Source organism: Gambusia affinis, linkage group LG17 (assembly GCF_019740435.1).
Source record: "Gambusia affinis linkage group LG17, SWU_Gaff_1.0, whole genome shotgun sequence".
NCBI lineage: Eukaryota > Metazoa > Chordata > Actinopteri > Cyprinodontiformes > Poeciliidae > Gambusia > Gambusia affinis.
The window spans coordinates 721,282-740,063 of record NC_057884.1 but is presented as its reverse complement, the minus strand read 5'-3'; the positions used below and the strand labels follow the sequence as shown (position 1 = coordinate 740,063).

Genomic DNA, 18,782 nt, shown 5'->3' with positions numbered 1-18,782 from the left:
GTAATGGAGGCTGTCAGCAGGAAAATGAAACACTGTAACAACTGATGTCAAAATAAATGTTATTACTATAATGCATTTAAAAGTAACAAAGACAGCCAAAGTGCTTTCAAAGATAAGCAACTAAAGCAAGTAGACGCTAACAGACCTGAAGAGATTGAATTGAAATAAAACACCAACCTATAAAAGTGAATTTTCTGCTGGGATTTAAAGCTGCAGTCAGTAACACTGCAGTTGGTAGCAGGAAGGTCCTGGGTTCAAGTCCCAGCCTGGGATTTTCCTGGATGGAGTCTGAATATATTTCCTGTGCATGTATGTGTTCTCTCTGGGTACTACGGCTTCCTTCCACAGTCAAAGACAGTAAGCAGTGTTTTGTACCTGTGGTACATCTAAAAACTGTAGGACAAGTTTATTAGTCTCTAAATTCTCCTCAGGTGTGAGTGTGTGGACGGTTGTTTGTGCTGTGTGTCTGTGATGGAATGATGACCTGTCCAACCTGACAGACAGACAGCAGCCCCCCTCACAACTCTGCAGTGTGTTACATGATGGATGGATGGATAATTTTTACATATTTTATTAAAACTATTACTATGTCATGACAATATAGTATGACACAGATAAGCTCTAAAAATGTTGAGCTCCTTGTCTCTCCCTGTGGTCATACTGCCATCTACAGAAACATACCACTCGGTCAGAAACAACCTCAGAGTCAGGAGGAGGGTCTTTGTGCTGTCAATCAACCTTCTGTAAGGGCTGCTCCCACCTTTCCCCTTTCTGTCTACAATGCCACAGTTTGTTCCTCACAATGAACCCATGATTGCTAAGGATAGTTAACGTGGCCACTGATGACAGCAGATGAACAGAGGTTTCTCCGTTATTAGCACATTGAGTTACACCAGTGTGATTGACAGCAGTAAGACCATCTAAGCACTGCTTAGAACAGGAGTGTCAAACTCCAGTCCTGAAGGGCCACTGTCCTGCAACTTCTAGATGTGCCTCTGCTGCTCCACACCTGAGTAGAATAATTAGGTCATTAAGGTTCTGGAGAACTGATCTACACATGGAGGTAATTAAGCCATTTCATTCCAGTGTTTTTGTACCTGTGGCAAATCTAAAAACTGCAGGACAGCAACTGGAGGACTGGAGTTTGAGACCCCTGGTCCAGAATGACAAAGAAAATGACTTGGACACAGTGATTATCTTGAAGAAAGATCAGATCTGGTGCTGTTTGGAAATGTTTAACAAATATTTAACCAGAACAGATTCCAGGAAGATTAGTGAAGCACAGATTTGTTTCTGCCTCTTCACTCCTGTTGGTTCTTTACTTTCTACAGGAAAATCAGCATCTGTTACTCTGACCTGCTGTGTGTAACACATGCTACAATCACCATCTCTAATATGCTTTCTGGAGATGTTGCCATCAGGGCCGCTGGCCCAAACCTCCATGGGGACAAAGAGGAATTTTAATTTGGGGGCCTCTATATCTGCTATTAATGTGGATTGCTGCAAATCAACAGACGATTAGATAATTCGAACAATGCTATAAACTTATTGCATCTGTGAATAATGCTGTTTATGTTATATCAGGGGTCTCAAATTCCAGTCCTAAAGGGCCGCTGTCCTGCAGTTTTTAGATTTGCCACAGGTACAAAAACACTGGAATGAAAGGATTTAATTACCTCCTCCTTGTGTAGATCAGTTCTCCAGAACCTTAATGATCTAATTATTCTATTCAGGTGGTGCAGCAGAGGCACATCTAAAAGTTGAGGACTGGAGTTTGAGACCCCTGATTTAGTGTATGGAAGAAGACAAAATTATTTTCCTAAGTTGCCAATTTATTTAAGGTTTATTTTTTGCCTAAACAAGGATGGTCTCTCTATTTGCTCCAACACACAGCTTCCCCAGAGAAGACAGAGCTGCGTTCACACAATAAAAGCATGTTTCATATGAAACAACGGCGTGAAAACACAGTAACAGTGATTGGTGGGAAGACATGGTGAGGTAACCTCTTGCTCTGCTCCCATCGGAGAGTTACTCATTTTTATTATCACATGAAATGACTCTGCCACTTTTCTGAGAAAAGCACCAAGAGAAGTGTTCCTTATACACTCCATGTGTATTAAGAAAGAGTATGGGTCTGATAAGTGGTTGACACGTCTCCCCAGTGGCATCAGACAAACAACTTTGTACTGAATGTAAGCTGCACTGAGTGTCTAAAATCCCATTCACCTGCTGACTGTCATAATGTGTAGTGGAGTGACGACGGACCCAAATGCAGAGGTGGCAAGTGGTCCTTAGTAGTTTAATTTAAAAAAATGAGAAAAAAGAAAACTTACAAAAACACACAGAACACAGGAACCAGAGTAGAACTAAAAACATAAATCCAAAGAAAAAGAAGGCAGGATAGTGATGGGGAACTAGATAACTTTAGTTTTGGCATATAATTAAACAAAGATACAATTTGAGTTACAAAGTATTTAAAACATGTATTTACAATGATAGTCTGCCTGTAGTTTTAGCAATAGCAGCGGAGGAAGTGAACAAAGGCGTTCAGTCTGTGTTGGTCACGCTTCCAAATAATGAATAAACATCAACAGCCCCAACAGCCTCGAACTGAGACATTGCACATGTGCCAGTTCAGCGCAATTTAAAATTTTAAAATGAACATCTCAGAGTCCACGCCTCCAGACAGCAATCGTTTCCCAGCAGTCGAGAGCCCAGACCCTCTGGATGAAGCGAAGTGTAGAACAAGGGGCTGGTTTTTACCAGGCTACTTTGAGACCAATGCAGAACTGGATCAGAAGTTCCAACACTGCTCCAGGCCAGTGCTGGAACTTCAGACTCCAGAGTAGTGGCGGCTCACTCAAACTGCATTGTGCACCAACTTCAGAGGCTAGCATTAAACATGTCTGTGCCTACCTTCTGACACCTCTTCCTGCTGCACGGCTCCTGGTTGGCTGCGGGGGCCTGTGGGGGCGTGACCTTGCTGCAGATAATGTTGTAGGCTGATCGCAGGCGCCTGCAGGTTTCGTTCAGGTAACAGGCTTTAGCTGCATCCACACAGGGGTTACAGGGTTTCCCTGCCTCAGAGCAGGGCCTCGTCTTCAACAAGGATGAGTCTGAACAAGGAGAACGTAGATGAAAGATGATTTATGCAGATGTACCAACACAAACACACATTTCTGGGCTGTCTGACAGAGTTAATGGAGGATTGAACCTTTTTAGAACTGTGTTTTGGCTGACGTTAAATTGTCATTACTGGCTGCATAAATAGGGGTATTTTGTGTAAATTATCATCAGGCTCATGTCATTAGTCTAATTTATGCCTCCTCTTCCCCTTTTTCCACAGTCCTGCTGCCAGTGACCTGGAAATTATTCCCAGCAAAATATTGTGAAGGATGTCTTTGTTTCCGAAATCCACAGAGAGGAGAGAATTAGTGGAGTAAAACAAGAGCCTGATTACATCCAGCTTTAAAGAGCTGTTTGAACAGACCATCAATAAACAGAAACAACATTTAGATGTATATGAAAAACTATGATTTATTTAAGACTGGCAGAATGGACCCAAGAACTCCGTTATGTAAACACTAAATATTTGTTCATTTCTTTTAATCAAGATAAAACATGACCAGTTGACAGATGACTGAAATGTTGTTGTTTCTAGATTTTTGCATGATCTTTTCACACTGCTTATTTTGTTGCATTTGATCTTTAATAAAGATTAAAGATCTTTATGCTTGATCTTAGATCAAGATTAGATTAAGATTAAACTATTAATCTTAATAGTTTCATTTAAGATTTGAAATTCCTCTTTCATTTCTAACATTTTGTTTCACTTTCCTCAAACTTAGTTTGTGACTATTCTCTTTTAATTTATTCTTTTTTCTCTTCAGTTCATCATATGAAACTTTTTGTTACTAATGTGTGCCTTACCATGTAATTGTCTTTAAATATTCAGTAGTGACAAAAAAAACCACATGGCCATATTTCCGTCTTTTAATTCAAAGCATCACATGCAGCAATGAATTATGGGTAATATACTTCGCTGACGTCTGCCTACATGTGGTTTTATCACAGGTGATAAGACCGTATGAAGGCCTTATCATCCGATTCCTCTCAGAACAGTTATGTACAGAAGGAGGAACAGAGTAAGAATATCGGGCCGACCTGTACGGAGGAACTCCACGCTGAGCTCCATTCAGACAGCAGAGCTGTTCTGTGTACAATATGAGTTTCTCCACTTTAAAGCCATCAGTGCTGCAGATCACTAAGATGCTTCCTGACCTTTGTTTTCTTTTTTGTCAGCAGTAATTTGACAGAAATGACTCCCCTGGAAGTCATTTTACCAAATCCTTCTTTTAGTAGAGACTTGAACTCTGACCTTAACTGAGCCAAGTGAGCTCTGCAGAGCTCTAGATGCTCCCGGTTGTTCTTTGACCTCCTGGATGGGTCATTGGTTACTGATGAACTCTTGGACTAAGTTTGACCGGTTGAAGGTTCTCTTTCTCACTGAGTCGTAGAAATGAATTTGTAACCATTCCAGATAGATGTCATTGACTTCTTTGATTTACTTTAGATAATTGTGAAAATGATGACTAAACAGTTATTTCATGATTTATTTAATTATTGGAAACATTTAAGGGTGGGAAAAAAAAGCAAAAAAAAAAAAAGGAGGAAATTTATTAGAGAGCAAATATCTCCTGCAGCCTCATCAATCTGTTTCACATGAAGGAACCCTATAGGTTGGTGTAAATAATATACTGTAATTTATAGTGCAACAGTGGCAGAACTGGAAAGGTTAATAAACAAGTGTTTTAAGATGTCAAACATCCACGTTGGTCTTGGTCCACAATGGATTAGCTGTTGTCTTAATTCCCTCAGGAAAAATTCCCTCTGTCCAATCAGAACAAAGACATTAATGGAATTCTGCATTGCCAGTAAGACATTACTTGCACACAACTACTCCAGAGAGCCCCATGGAACAATAAAAACAGTGCCTCCAGGTTTTGGTTTAGAGATTACTACTGGTGCTGTAGGAGGTGAAGGCAGGTGGCAATGTAGTCAGGCCCACAAAGCTCACACCTTAAAAGCAAATAAGTTATGTCTCTGACTCTAATATCATTCTGTCCATCTGTCATAAAAATGTTGTCATTTGCCACATGACTGTACTGAGAGGAATCAATTTTATAATTTGTTTTGGGAGGAGAAAAATAATTATTTTCAGATGCACGTAATGAAGTGAGTCTCATCTGCCATGTAATGATATGTATCCACTGGGCTAGATGCTATTTTAAAAGGTCAGCCTTCTATAATTGAAACCAATTAAATATTACTTTGCAATTACCCAACAGGCAGTTATTGTTTCACTGTGTGCTATTCTAAACTGCATCAAGTTCTGGTCAGGATATGCATTGACCTTATGAATGTAATCTAACTCTGGGCATTTGTTTGAATTGTACTATTTGCAGTGTAGGATGAATAATGAGCAAAAAACATAAGAACTCAGCACAAGAAGTTTGAAATTATTGTGGGTCTTTTGTACACAGAGTCAGAAACTTGTGATAAAACTTAAAATATTGTTAAAAGTCTCTTAAGTAGAAACTAACTTACATGTGGTCAGGTTGCATCACAAGGACATGATTAGATTTTTTTAGATACTTTTGATGATGTGTTTTTTTTCAGCCAGATCGAAATACCTTTTTCACATCACACAAGTCATGTGATCAGTACTGTAACGCACTTTATGTGGGGTGAGTGGCTCCTATGTTACGACAGGTGTCTGATCTGGCACATGTAAATATCAGCCCAGAACTTTGAATATACAAAGTAACACATTACAAAGCAATAAAATAGAACAGAATTTAAATCTCATTTGCATATGTAGTTGTGCACCGTAACAGATATAGATATATTCATTTCAGGTATGTTACGTATTGACAGGTAGGGAGTAAAGAACATTTTTTCCTCCTCTATATCAAATGACAAGGGCTGTTGAGTTTTACTGTAATACAGAAGAGAAGGCCAGAAAAAAAACAGGCCAGTAGAAAGTCATGGTTGTTTTCTGCTGCATAACTTCTACTGTTGCCATGAAAATAATGTCCCTGTTTCTCTGGGTAAACTGAGGATGAGTTCAGGTGAAGATAAAACTGCTTTCCGTACACTGATTATAGCAGGAAACCACGGGTGAAATTGTTGCTTCATTTCATCTTAGAGTAATGCAAGAAGTAAATTGCTTGGAACTTTATTTATTTTTAGTCCAGAATTTAAAACAGGAGTTTATGCATAAAAATGTGACTCGACGTGCTTGCAGCAAGCGGAGCCGTCAGCTGCAAAACTGTCATAAACTTCTCTCATAAATGTACATTTGGGAGGCAAACCAATTCTTGTTGACAGAAATATGTAATAACTCATCAGACAGCCTGTCAGATTTGACTTCAAATGCACCAAAAGAAAAGATGAGGCCTGACAGACAGACAAGTCACCAGTTCTAACCATCACACCTGACTGCATTATATCATAAACAATAAGATCACTGTGAAGAGTCATGTGTAGTGATAAAATAATATAGATCCACTGCAACAGAACATAGCATTTATTACAAACATGGATTCTATAAAAATAGAACACAAATAAGTAACATAGTAAAACTCCTGAGTCCTCTTCATTTCTGTGCTTGAGGTGAAAAGCTGACAGTGAGGCTGCAGCCGTGAATCCTCATTCAAATTCATCTTTAAATAATAGAAAATCAACACAGTCAATGTGTGTTTGATGCATCTTACACATTCACACAGTGCAAAATTCCTTGGAGCTTGTTAGGTCGAACACACACTCTCAGATGCGCACGCCCACGCACACGTACGCACACACACACTGCCTGACTGTGTGTTCTGAATGTAGGGATTTACTCAGTGAGAAGAAATGTAGAGCTTGATATAGCATTTTATCACAGTTGACAAAGTCCACTGTAATAAAACATGTTATACCAGAAATTCAAACATGTACTGGCAGTTTACCATCCACACCCACACACACACGCCCACACACACACACGCCTACACACGCACACGATGCCCTAAACTGTATAGTAGCTGTGTGTTTACAGGCTTGTTTAATATTAAACAGAATGAAAATGAAATGCAGTTAAATGTCATATTTTAAAAACTGCTGAGTGATTAGGACAGGATTTTTGGACCCCGTTATTCAAAATGATGGACAATAAAAAATTTCAGCAGAACCTGAGCTCCAAACTGAGCTCTGCTATCTAACTTCTCCTAGATTTTTTGGGGGTCCTCCTCCTCCTCCTCCTCCTCCTCCTCCTCCTCCTCCTCCTCCTCCTCCTCCTCCTCCTCCTCCTCCTCCTCCTCCTCCTCCTCCTCCTCCTCCTCCTCCTCTTCCTCCTCCTCCTCCTCCTCCTCCTCCTCCTCATATTCCTCTTTCTCCTCTTCCTCTTCATTCTCTTCCTTCCCCTTCTCTTCTAGTTGGTCTAATCCTGTCCCTTTTCACAACTCCATGAACACAGCTGACTCTGCCCTTGTCTGACACAGACTTTCTCCTAAAATGTTCTTTCAGAACAAAGACATGTGTGCTTCCTCTGGTCAACCACAAATCGATTTTGATTGATTAAGCAGATTAATCATTTATACCCAAGTGGATCTACTGGAAGTCAGAAATGATGGAGAGATCTGCTTCATCCAGGCAGTGGAGGAGGAGAGGAGAGCTGCTGAGTGGAGCTGTAAAGGTCCATCAGATTTCTAGATATGTGAAAACAGATGCTGTCTTTGTCTTTGATGACAGTTTTGATGTTTCTCAATGTTCCATTATCACAGATGATGTTCACAATGTTTTCCCTGTGATTTACAGTGATATGTTATTGACTTCCCTCTTGCTATAATAAGCAGTGCAGCGATGCAGAGAAGAAGATGTGATAGATTTTGATTGGATATTTAATCAACATTTTATACTCGGTGAACCTTTTATTTCTGAAGCTTCTTCCTCTCTAAATGATCCCAGATCTTCATCTTAATAGTTTAAGTCGACTCTCTGCTTCACTGAAAGGTTTACAGCAACAGATAGATCAGATATAAATGACTCGTTGAAATTACTAAATTAATAGGATCAGATTACTTAAAATGAAAGTAAGTACAGTATTCTCAATACCCACGTTCTGCTCTAAAATGAGCATATCTTAAATATAACATTCTGTAATAAGATTTTTTTCTGTTTTTGCTCTGGCTGAATATAATCTGCTGTTTTGTGAACTCAGGTGAAGCTGCTGAGCAGAAATCTCCTGGTCAGTGTAATTATTACCCCACTGAATGTGTCAGAAAGAATCGTTGACAGTTTACCAGTGAAACGTTGATCAGCACTGATGATGCTTAAAGGAAGTCCAAGACTGACTCCTGCTGAGCAGTGAGATAAAGATGGCCACAAAAACAAACCCTACTGGACAATAGATTATTCCAAGAAATGAAATGATTGCCATAAATAATAATATTGGTTTTTGGAGATCATTTGCAGGTAACATATTGATAATGGCCTAATAATGCAAGTTCAACGTCTCAAAGACTAATTTTGTAAAGAACACTTAATACTGAAAGTGGATGATATTTTATATATCCAAAATAAAACACAGCAACTGAAGTAAAATGAATTACGATCAATCAGTTAAGTTTATTTGTTCAGCACATTTCAGCTATAAGGCCGTTCAAAGGGCTTTACGTCATAAAACACACAAAAAATTACAGGGTAGTAGAACACACAGTCAACAATTATCAAGTGCCGTCATTACACATTACAAGGTTGATTAATGTTTCATTGATTATGTTTCAAAAGCAACTCGAAACAGTTAGGTTTTATTCTACATTTAAAGGAACTCAATGTTTTGGCTGTTTTCCAGTTTTCTAAGTTAGGTTTGCTCCAGATGTGTGGTACATAGAAGCTGAATGCTGCTTCTCCATGTTTGGTTCTGGTTTTGGATGCTAAGCAGAACCAGAACTAGAAGACCTGAGAGGTCTGGAAGCTTCAGTGATTTATAAACTAACAACAATGATATCTTTGTAAACAAAATTGTATTTCAAAAATATAAATCAGAATAGAAATGATCTAGCTCCTTTTAACTTATCATGCGACTAATTCATTGCTTTTTATGACAGGCTTAGCTGCCACCAGGGCAGAGCTTGCTCACCATTAGTAGCAGATGAACGAATGAATCAAAAGAATTTAAATTCTCTAAACATATTTGCTTCATTCCAAACTCAAACTGATGGAGTTATTCAGGCTGATTGCAGCAGCTGAAACACTCTGGAACTAACATGTTCTGTTAATATACAATACTCTTTAAAGTTATTCTCTTTTAATCTGAATTTTGTGAATGTTTGGTCCCCGGCTGAACCAGAACCAGAACCAGAACCAGACCATGCCTGTATCCCTACAGAACCCCTGACCCGTTCCTGGCATCCAAACCAAGTCGGCTTCCCAGTGGGACCACGCTTCCAGAGAACATGCTCCAGCACTGAGCAGCTTCTGCTCAGGAATCTAAATGAAGTGAGCTCACCACCGCAGAGGTTTGTCAAGCACTTGTTAACCAGAGCAGTGCATGAGGAGTTCAGGGATGCTCAGAAAGCTTCTCCCCTAGAGCTCTTTATGTGTTCTTCCCATGAATAATTCCTGGATCCCCTTCACAGAGTCCTGCCATAATGCACTCGTTTAAATGAGCATGTTTGGTTTCTGAAGGACAACTAACACCATCTCACATTTAAGCTTATTGATTCTGTGAAATGAAGCAGGCCTTAACTGCTGGAAGCACTTAGCTTAATGCTCTGTGCAAACAGAGACCTGCAGCTGCTTCCAGGAGTGGAGAGTAATGTGAGGATATCAGCTCAGCATAGCACATATGAGTATGATTTGTTTATCTACTATTGTTATGATAAAGCAGGTTTCTGATGTCATGTAACACAACTTGTTAGATTTACAATGACACTTCCCTACATTTTTAGGCTGGTTAAAAACACAGTACAGAAAAATAATGTGGTGTTTTTTATTTTTCTATCAATTTTTAAGCCAATGTTTCTGCTGTTTAAAGATTGACTGAGGGATCGGCTGGTGGCCAGAATCAACTCACCTTCACGTATCAGCAGCTCAGACAAGAAATCCTTTCTTACCAAAGTATAATATTCCTAAGAGTTTCCTGCTCCCACCACACAAAACACTCTTCAGTGTGGATCTTGTCCTTGCAGGAAAATGACTCAACGTTCGGGCCACAACTGGAACCTTTTCTATCCTCCAGGATAGCCTTTGAGCCATTATTTCTCCCCTGGATTTCCACTGAATTCATCTTTTGTTAGTTTGAAATTCTTCAAACTAACACTACTTGTCGATCTAGCCAATCCAGAGCTGCCATTGGTTTTCCTTGGATCTGATTGGCTGTTACCCAAGAAGGGAAATAAGGAAGACAGTAAATTTGAGCTTCTGCTGTAGTACCAAGAAGGTTTCCTCTGTGTCTGTTAGTGCATATTAAGCTATATTTGGTATTTAAATAGGCATTTATATATGTTTTTAGAGAGCATCTGATAAATGTATGGATTTCAGTTATTTACATGTGGGTGTGGTCCCTAACCCTCACAAATACCAGAGGTTGGGCTGGAAATGGTATAGGGAGGTAGTACTTTGAATTTTATTCACCAGGAATTTTAGGATAAAATTTTTTCTCCAACATTATAATTCAGTCATATCTAGATAAATCAATCTGCAGCTCATATTTCCTTTAATCTAAAACTTTAAAGAGATTCAAATGCTAACATCTGGTCAAACCCGTGTGTGTATAAAAAGGAAGAGCTCTAGGGTTCTAAATAGCTCATGTTGTAAGGTGGATCATTTCCAGCGTTGCAGCTTGGTGGCTCTTTGGGACACGTCTTTATTTATGTGACAAACTTCCTCTGACTTTGAAGGAATTCTAATCCAGTTTCACTGCATTAGCCGTGTGAAATAAACTCTAGTTTATCACTAGAAGACCAGGTTTTTAGTCCGGAGCTGTCCTTCCTTCTTTTATCCCCCTGTAAATCCAAAAGCAGAAGAACCCTGAAGACTGAGTTGCTAAAATCCTATTAAAACTGTTTGAGGTTTAACCTTTCATGCACTGATCTGTGGCTCTAGAAGTTATATGCTGTAGTTCCTGTATCAAAATCATCTAAGAGTTTTTTTTTGTTTGTTTGTTTCTTTAATTTTTTTATTTTTTCCTTTTTGCCATAGCAGCCTTACTCCCACATTGAGTTGCAGGGAGAGTCGTCACTGACACTGCAGAGGGAAAACTCACAGCTCAGACTCCATATTGCACATGTTCACAAAAACTGACCAAAGAAACTGAAATTTCAGGGGAAATGTAGCTGATTACCACAGGACATCATTGCATCCATTCTTTGGATCATTTCCCTCAACCTGTGAATGAACAAGCTGATCCAGAGTTCTGCAGACACTAGGAGAGTTAACTGTTTCACAGCTGGTTGCTATGGAGACTCCCCATGCTTATAATATGCACATATATGTTATTATATCTTTTTGTCTTTTTTTCTTGTCTTTGTCAAATCTTCACTTTGACAAAGAATTTTTTGTCAAAAACATTTTCTTGATTCATATTTAAAAGAGTAAAACTACTAAAGGTTCAATACGTTTTAAAGCTACTGCATTGAAATCCATGAAGTGTGAATCCATGACAGATGAAATAAAATGTTAACTCTACATCCTTTGTACTTGTCTTAATTTGGGGAAGCCGTTCTTTACAGTGACTCCTCTACACACACATAGAGACAGATTTCAGTCAAAGCTTTACACAATCAGCCACAAATATTTGATCTCTGCTGTTGTTCCTGTTGTTTGTCAAATTAAAATCAGCAAAAACACCCAAACCTCTCTAAGAACTCAAAGATTCAAAGCCTCGTCTAAATAATACCTACAAAACACTCACCTTTCAAAGTCAAGACAAATTCTTAACCAACTTATAAATCAGTGAGTTGCAAACACAAACCTGCAGCGTTAACAATATAGAAGAAACAATAGAGGCTCCAAACTGTAGTAGAAACTGTCCAAAACACAAAACAAGGTGAAAATATTGTACTTGTGATAGATATCAACTTCAGAACCAAATGAATCATTCTGTCCAATGGCCTTTCTAATTCATCCAGTCAGTGGTTTAATTGTGATTTATGTCTTTAATAATATCCTGAGATTCAATTCCTGAGAATCAAATGCTACAGCTTAAATATGTTGGTAGCCAAGCTTTTCTGCTGTTCAGAACTGCAACTTTACACCACTGTGTGCGTGTGCGGGCATGTGGGTGTGTGTATGTGTGTGTGAGTGAGAAAGAACAGGATAAAATATACAGCAAGGGATTTTTCTTTCTCTAATTTTAGTAAAAGTGATATTACAGAGCTGACAATTTTTAAACTGGGATTATTTTAATTTAATCTTTTTTATTTTTTGTTGGATTCCAGTAGTCTGAGCATTGCAACTGTTCCCGTCTGTCTTCAGCAGTTAACACTGTAAAACACAGACACAACGTCCAGCAGCTAACAGAGCAGCTAACAGGGCAGCTAACAGGGCAGCTAACAGAGCAGCTAACAGCGCAGCTAACAGAGCAGCTAACAGCACAGCTAACAGAGCAGCTAACAGAGCAGCTAACAGAGCAGCTAACAGAGCAGCTAACAGAGCGCTCACTCACTCTGCAGAAGTGAGTCTGCAATAACACGTGACAAACTCCAACTGCACAGAGTGTCCAAGCAACAGAAAATCAAATACACTTGGAGGCGTCAAAACAAAAAATCAATATATTAATATGATGGCTACTAAAAAGGAATAATAAAAAAAAATACTAATTCAATGCTAACTTACCCATTCCCATTTCTGCATATATGTGAATGGGTAGGGCTGCACAGTGGCGCAGTTGGTAGAGCTGTTGCCTTGCAGCAAGAAGGTCCTGGGTTCGATTCCCGGCCCGGGGTCTTTCTGCATGGAGTTTGCATGTTCTCCCTGTGCATGCGTGGGTTCTCTCCGGGTTCTCCGGCTTCCTCCCACAGTCCAAAAACATGACTGTCAGGTTAATTGGTTTCTCTAAATTCTCCCTAGGTGTGAGTGTGTGTGTGCATGGTTGTTTGTCTTGTAAGTCTTTGTGTTGCCCTGCAACAGACTGGCGACCTGTCCAGGGTGAACCCCTGACATGCTCGGGACGCAGCTGGAGATAGGCACCAGCAACCCTCCCGACCCCATTTAGGGAAGAAGGGTGTAAAGAAAATGGATGGATGGATGGATGGATGTGAATGGGTAGAGTACCATTGTATTCTTCTGGCTGCAGCGCTACAATAACTCACACTCAGCCTCTCGCTTCCTGAGTCTCATCTGAGCAACAAAATATCAACTCCTGAAAGTTTTTAAGCCTAACATAAAAGGGTTGGTCAGAGATTAGTTTCCTATGAACCAGATGAACCTGAATCCACATGCTAACTATCTATCTATCTATCTATCTGGACGGATGGATAGATGGACGGATGGATCCACTGTAGAATACAGTAAGCAGTTATTGCAGGTGTTTCCAGCTCAGAATCTAATCAAAGTCCATATTAGTGATGACAGGATTAGTTGGACTTCCAGTGAGTATTTTTGGGAACTCTTCATGTCATTTTCACTAACTGTCCATCCTGTCTGCAACATAACCATGAAGATATGCAGCTCCTGTGCTTTGTTTGTACATCTGCATCTGGTCTTATATTGTTATTTTTGTTTCTTTGACAGAGGGGAACATCCAGTTCATGTGCCAAAGAACAAAGTTTCCCAGCAGCAGTGGCTGTGGACGGAAGAGTTCATCTGACAGAAAGAGAGTAAACTCCTTAAATAGAAGTCGAGACAACTCGTTATAAGTTACGTTTATGAACTGCGAAGTGCAAGAACTAACTGTAAAACTGGAGGAAAAAAAGGCTGTCATAAATTACAGATAAGCAGACAAAAAGAATACTTCCCTCTGCCAGGGACAGGAAACTAAACCACAGCTCCTGTTCAATGTTTAAATCCCTTTTCATCTCAAAATGCTTCCACAGCAGCTCATTTAACTGAGCACTGAACAGAGACCAGGACCAGGTGTTGACACAAAGTGGATACACAGCTGTCTGTTTAGTCTGATACTCATATTAGAGTCAGTATCACTATTTAACCCTCTCAACCCAGACACCACCTCTGAGCCCCCCCCACCCCCACCTCTCTGTCTCTGCTCTCACTTCATTGTGTGATTCCCTTCCAGCAGGCGCAGCAGAGGGGGAGAGCAGCTTTGAAAAGCAGCAGATATATATAGAGAAGAAGAGACTGAGTGTTTGGGGCAGGAGCGTAGGCCAATTAGAGAGTCGCCCTGGGTTGTCCCGTTATCTTTCTCACACACGGCCTCAGCAGGATGTGGAGACAAAGCCGAACGCCGGTGTGTATGTGGGACACACACTTGTACCCATATATGCCCTAACACAATGTTTTATTAAAACACTCTGAGTTTCTGTGTCTATTATAGATATATATTTACACACCGCAGAGACATGATATAACGAGGTCAGAAGCAGAACTGAGGGAGGAGGTGGGCGTAAAGGAGAGCAGAGACAGGGGGACTGGAACTGGAGACGAGCGAGGACAGAGGAAAAGAGGTCAGGCTGTGAAAGACAAGGGAGGAGAAGCAGCCATGTTTAACTCTGTCCAACAACAACCCAGCAGACAGGTCAACAAGCCTGAATCAGAGCTTAAAGCAGCAGTACGTTGCTTTAAACCTGACCCTGAGCTCTGCCAGCTCTGTTCTGTATGTGGGACTTTCATGCGAACACAAAATGCAAAAAAATTGTCACTTTCCTGATACAATTTCTCCTTCTCTCTCTGACTCATGCTCCAGTTGCTCTCATCTTGTTTGTTGTAAATAAAAGCTTTGTCCACCTTGTTTATTTTGCTTACCTTGAAGTAAACATTATGACAGCAGGGATCAGCTGAGTAGCATTAATTGTGAACACTTTGTTGTGTACCAATGTACTGCTGAAGTATTCGTTAACCTGGGGGTGTGTCCTCTGTGGCAGCCATCTTGTGTTCCAGCTAAAGAGGAGACCTGCCTCATACCCAGTTCTTTTATAGGAAGGGATATACACAACATGTGTCACTGATATTTCGCTATTCATAATTGTTAATACTTACATGATTTATGTAAAAATAAAATTTGTTTTCCCTTTCCCACTCTGGAAGGGTGAGGTGATTGGTCGATTTCAAATGAAGGCGGGGTCTGAGTGTGGACTGGACGTGGGGGGGGAGACTGATGGGACATTTTGAAAGCTGCTGTGAACCTGGAAAACAGTGAAGCAGTTTTGTTTGCTGTACAGCCAAGGCAGAGGGATGACTTCACTTTCCCACACTACACCTCCCAGTGGAACACCTCCACCTGAAGTCCTGAGCAGGATGATGGGAAACCACTGAAACACCAACAGACTAAGATAACCACCAGAAACATTTGAACAAAAACTACTGGATTAAAACTGATAAAACAGGCCAGGCAAAATATCAGACTGGAGAAATACATAGAAGTCCAATCAGTTCACAGAGTTGATGTTTGTTTAAAACATGTTTGAAATGAGCCACTCACTAGTTATACTCCCTATTAAGTATAACATGCCAGTGCCAGATTGCCATCAGAACTGCCTACATTTTTGTTTGTGGCATAGAAATATCTAACACCCCAGAAAGGTTCTGCCCCTGTATTCTGTGATCCACTGTGCCAAATGTCTTTGGAAGATAGCATCTCCCTCTGACATCCCAAAAAACTGAGTGTTCAGGTCACCATGTGAACCACATCCTGACCAAACACACACAGATGAAGCTGTGTCAGGAGGAAACGTCTTACCTCTCTCCCCTGTGGATAGATTATCTGCTCTGCTCTCTTTTCTGCTGCCATCAACTCTCCTTTGCTTTCTGCTTTCTCAAGCTCTCGTCTCACATTTCCTCTCCCCCTCCCCTGCTCCTCTCCTCTCTTCCTTTTGTCCCATATTGCCTTTGTTCATTTTATCTTTTCTCCCCAACTCATTTCCACCTCTCTTCCTGTTCCCTTTCACATCCTCTCATTTTATCATCCCGTCCAGTCTCTTCTTGTCACCTTTCATCTTGTCCTCTCCTTGTACGCTTTTTTTTTGAAGATTTCTTTGCACTGCTTCCCTTTGCAATCCCTTTCTTGCTTTCTAAGTAGGCTAAGCTCTAGTACTTAAGTGATCATGTCAGGTACCTAAGAGGATCAGAATAGTGCAATTAAGTGCAGATTTTAGAATTTTAAAGGTTTTTACAGGACACCTTTTTGCTTATTGCTACATATTTTCTTGATTTTGATAATGACTCCAAAAACCAGGAAGAAACATTAAATAAACCAACAAATAGAGTACAGATCCACCGTTAACAGGTAAATGTTCATAAAACACCCTGAAATAGATTAAATCACTGTCAATATGTTTAACTATAGCAACATCTGAAGCTCAATGGAAAACGTAAAACACAACACGACTCCAGTTAGAGTAATAGCCAACATACTGGACACTGTTGTGCAACAATAGGCCAGAGTTACCAATGAATAAACATTCATAAATCCCAAAGGTTATTATTAACAAAATTAGAAATTAAGACCAAAATGACCAAGTCAGGTCTCCACCTAATTATCAGGAAATAATCGCTACGGTAGATGTTTTTAAGTCTCAGTTATTTCTATCTAAAACAATTATGGATAAGGTCTATAACTTTACTGCCTGGTAGAATAAGACTGGTTGTTCTGATTATTGTGGCTTTTAATTACAATACTCAGACTGACGGTTGAGGACATGCAGCATGAGGGACACAGCTGGGATTTGAACCTTTGATGGCTGCATCCAAGTCAATGTCTTCAGTACAAGCTGTGCCTGCTCCACCATTCATCACACTCTGTCCCATTATCACCTCTGCTCAGACATTTTTTTTACAAGTTAATTATGATTACTTAATTCAAGAAAATGTTGAAAGTAAAATTATATAAATGCTTTCTAAATATTAAATAAATATCAGAGAAACGTCTAAGTCCAAATGTATTCATAGCTCAGCAGATATATGTTTTTATTTGGGGTTAGTTGCTGTCAGTTTCACTTTCCTATTGATTATTACATGTATATGTATCTCACTACCACACACCTCACTCTGTGGTGGAACAAATAAGAGTAGAGTGGTAGTCAATAAGAACCACAATGTGAGAGCAGAGCCACAATGTTCCATTATTCACTAAGTCAAGGTAGAAATTGGTGGACAAAATTAGAATTCATATCAGAATTTTGAACAGATGGCCTAAATCAGCTTAGATTATGCTGCACTCTAATCATCTTGTTGACAATTAATCTGCACTGATCATACCTTTTGTGTGAATACTAAAGTATGGTTGCTATGGCTGCATAATCTTAGAAAATCTTGTGTTGGCGATAACATCGCGATTACACAATCAGACGTAATGTGAAGTAAAACCAGGAAGACAAAGAATTGGTAAGTTGGCTCAGGTGAACAACTACTACATATGATTGGTGAAAATCCAATTACAGGGACTTGAGCTGACTTTCTTGCAGTTTCCAGCTCAGAGGTTGTTCTCTTGATTCTCTTTACTGTCAGCCTAATCTTTTTTATTTTTTTTTTTTACCTCTGCAGTTTTCTGTTCAGCTTCATTTTCTGTTCTAACACCTGACAGTGTCATATTACCTGTGCTGGCTGTCATATTCCTGGCACTAATATCTCTCTCTCTATTGAAGCAATGCCTCTCCCACTGGTCACTGAGCCTTTTGGGTTCTTTCTGTTTTTACATAGCTTCTATCAGCTCAGCGTCTTAACGTGTGACAGTGTCACTCTGGATAATATCCTTCCACATTCCCTCTGCTGGTACATAGAACTGAAAGAGAAGACATTTCTCTACAGGATTGAGAAATTGCAGCTGATTACCAATGAAAAATCCTACTACAGAGTTAAACAAGGACATTTTGCATTCCAAATAAATTCTGAGGGGAATAGAATTGACTCAAATGGGGCTGGTCAGTGGCCCAGTGGGTAGAGCTGCTGCCTTGCAGCAAGAAGGTCCTGAGGTCTCCCTGTGCTTGTGTGGGTTCTCTCTGGGTACTCTGGCTTCCTCCTGCCAAAAACATGATTAGATTAATTGGTCCCTCTAAATTACTCTTGGGTATGAGTGTGTGCATGAATAGTTTTGTGCCTCTGTTTTCCCCTGTGATGAAACATTCCCATGGTGTTATACTTGGACATACTTGTTTAAGCAGATGTTACCCACAAAGCAACCAGACTAGTGGAGGCGACATCTTGGCTGATTTCTCATGCGTTTCCATGACATCACATATTGAAGCAGTTTGTTTGAGGTGTTGTCTTAGAAAACAGCCATCGAAGTAGAAATATTAAAATCCCAGATGGCCAGTGAGTGATGTAATCACAGATTTACAACTCCATGACATCATCATCATGTTAGAAGATGTAAACTTCCAACTTTGGAAGAAAGCATGTAGTGTATGTAAATATCTGGTCTCAACTATGTGTGTGCTCACAAGCGATGTGAACAAACCCTGAAACAATGTGTTCTGATGGGAACTGAATCTCCATTTACTTGCTAAAAGCTGCATAGGACAACATTACGGATTCAGTGCTGACATTTAAATTTCACAGCCATGTTTGTATGAGTAATGGCTACAACTCTATTTACCCCTCACTCACATCTTCTAGCTGCTGCGTTC

General features: G+C 39.9%; 1 protein-coding gene across 2 annotated transcripts in view; it reads right to left on the bottom strand.

Annotated features, from left to right (window-relative positions):
• Positions 1–18,782, bottom strand: part of gfra2b (GDNF family receptor alpha 2b) — a 102,904-nt gene that overhangs the window by 42,569 nt on the left and 41,553 nt on the right. For both annotated transcript variants that reach the window (XR_006373360.1, XM_044144852.1), the window contains exon 4: positions 2,917–3,116. Coding sequence is in view for 1 of the 2 variants with exons in the window: in XM_044144852.1 (XP_044000787.1) it covers positions 2,917–3,116 (200 nt within the window). In the remaining variant the exon portion in view is untranslated. The remainder of the gene's footprint in view (positions 1–2,916; positions 3,117–18,782) is intronic.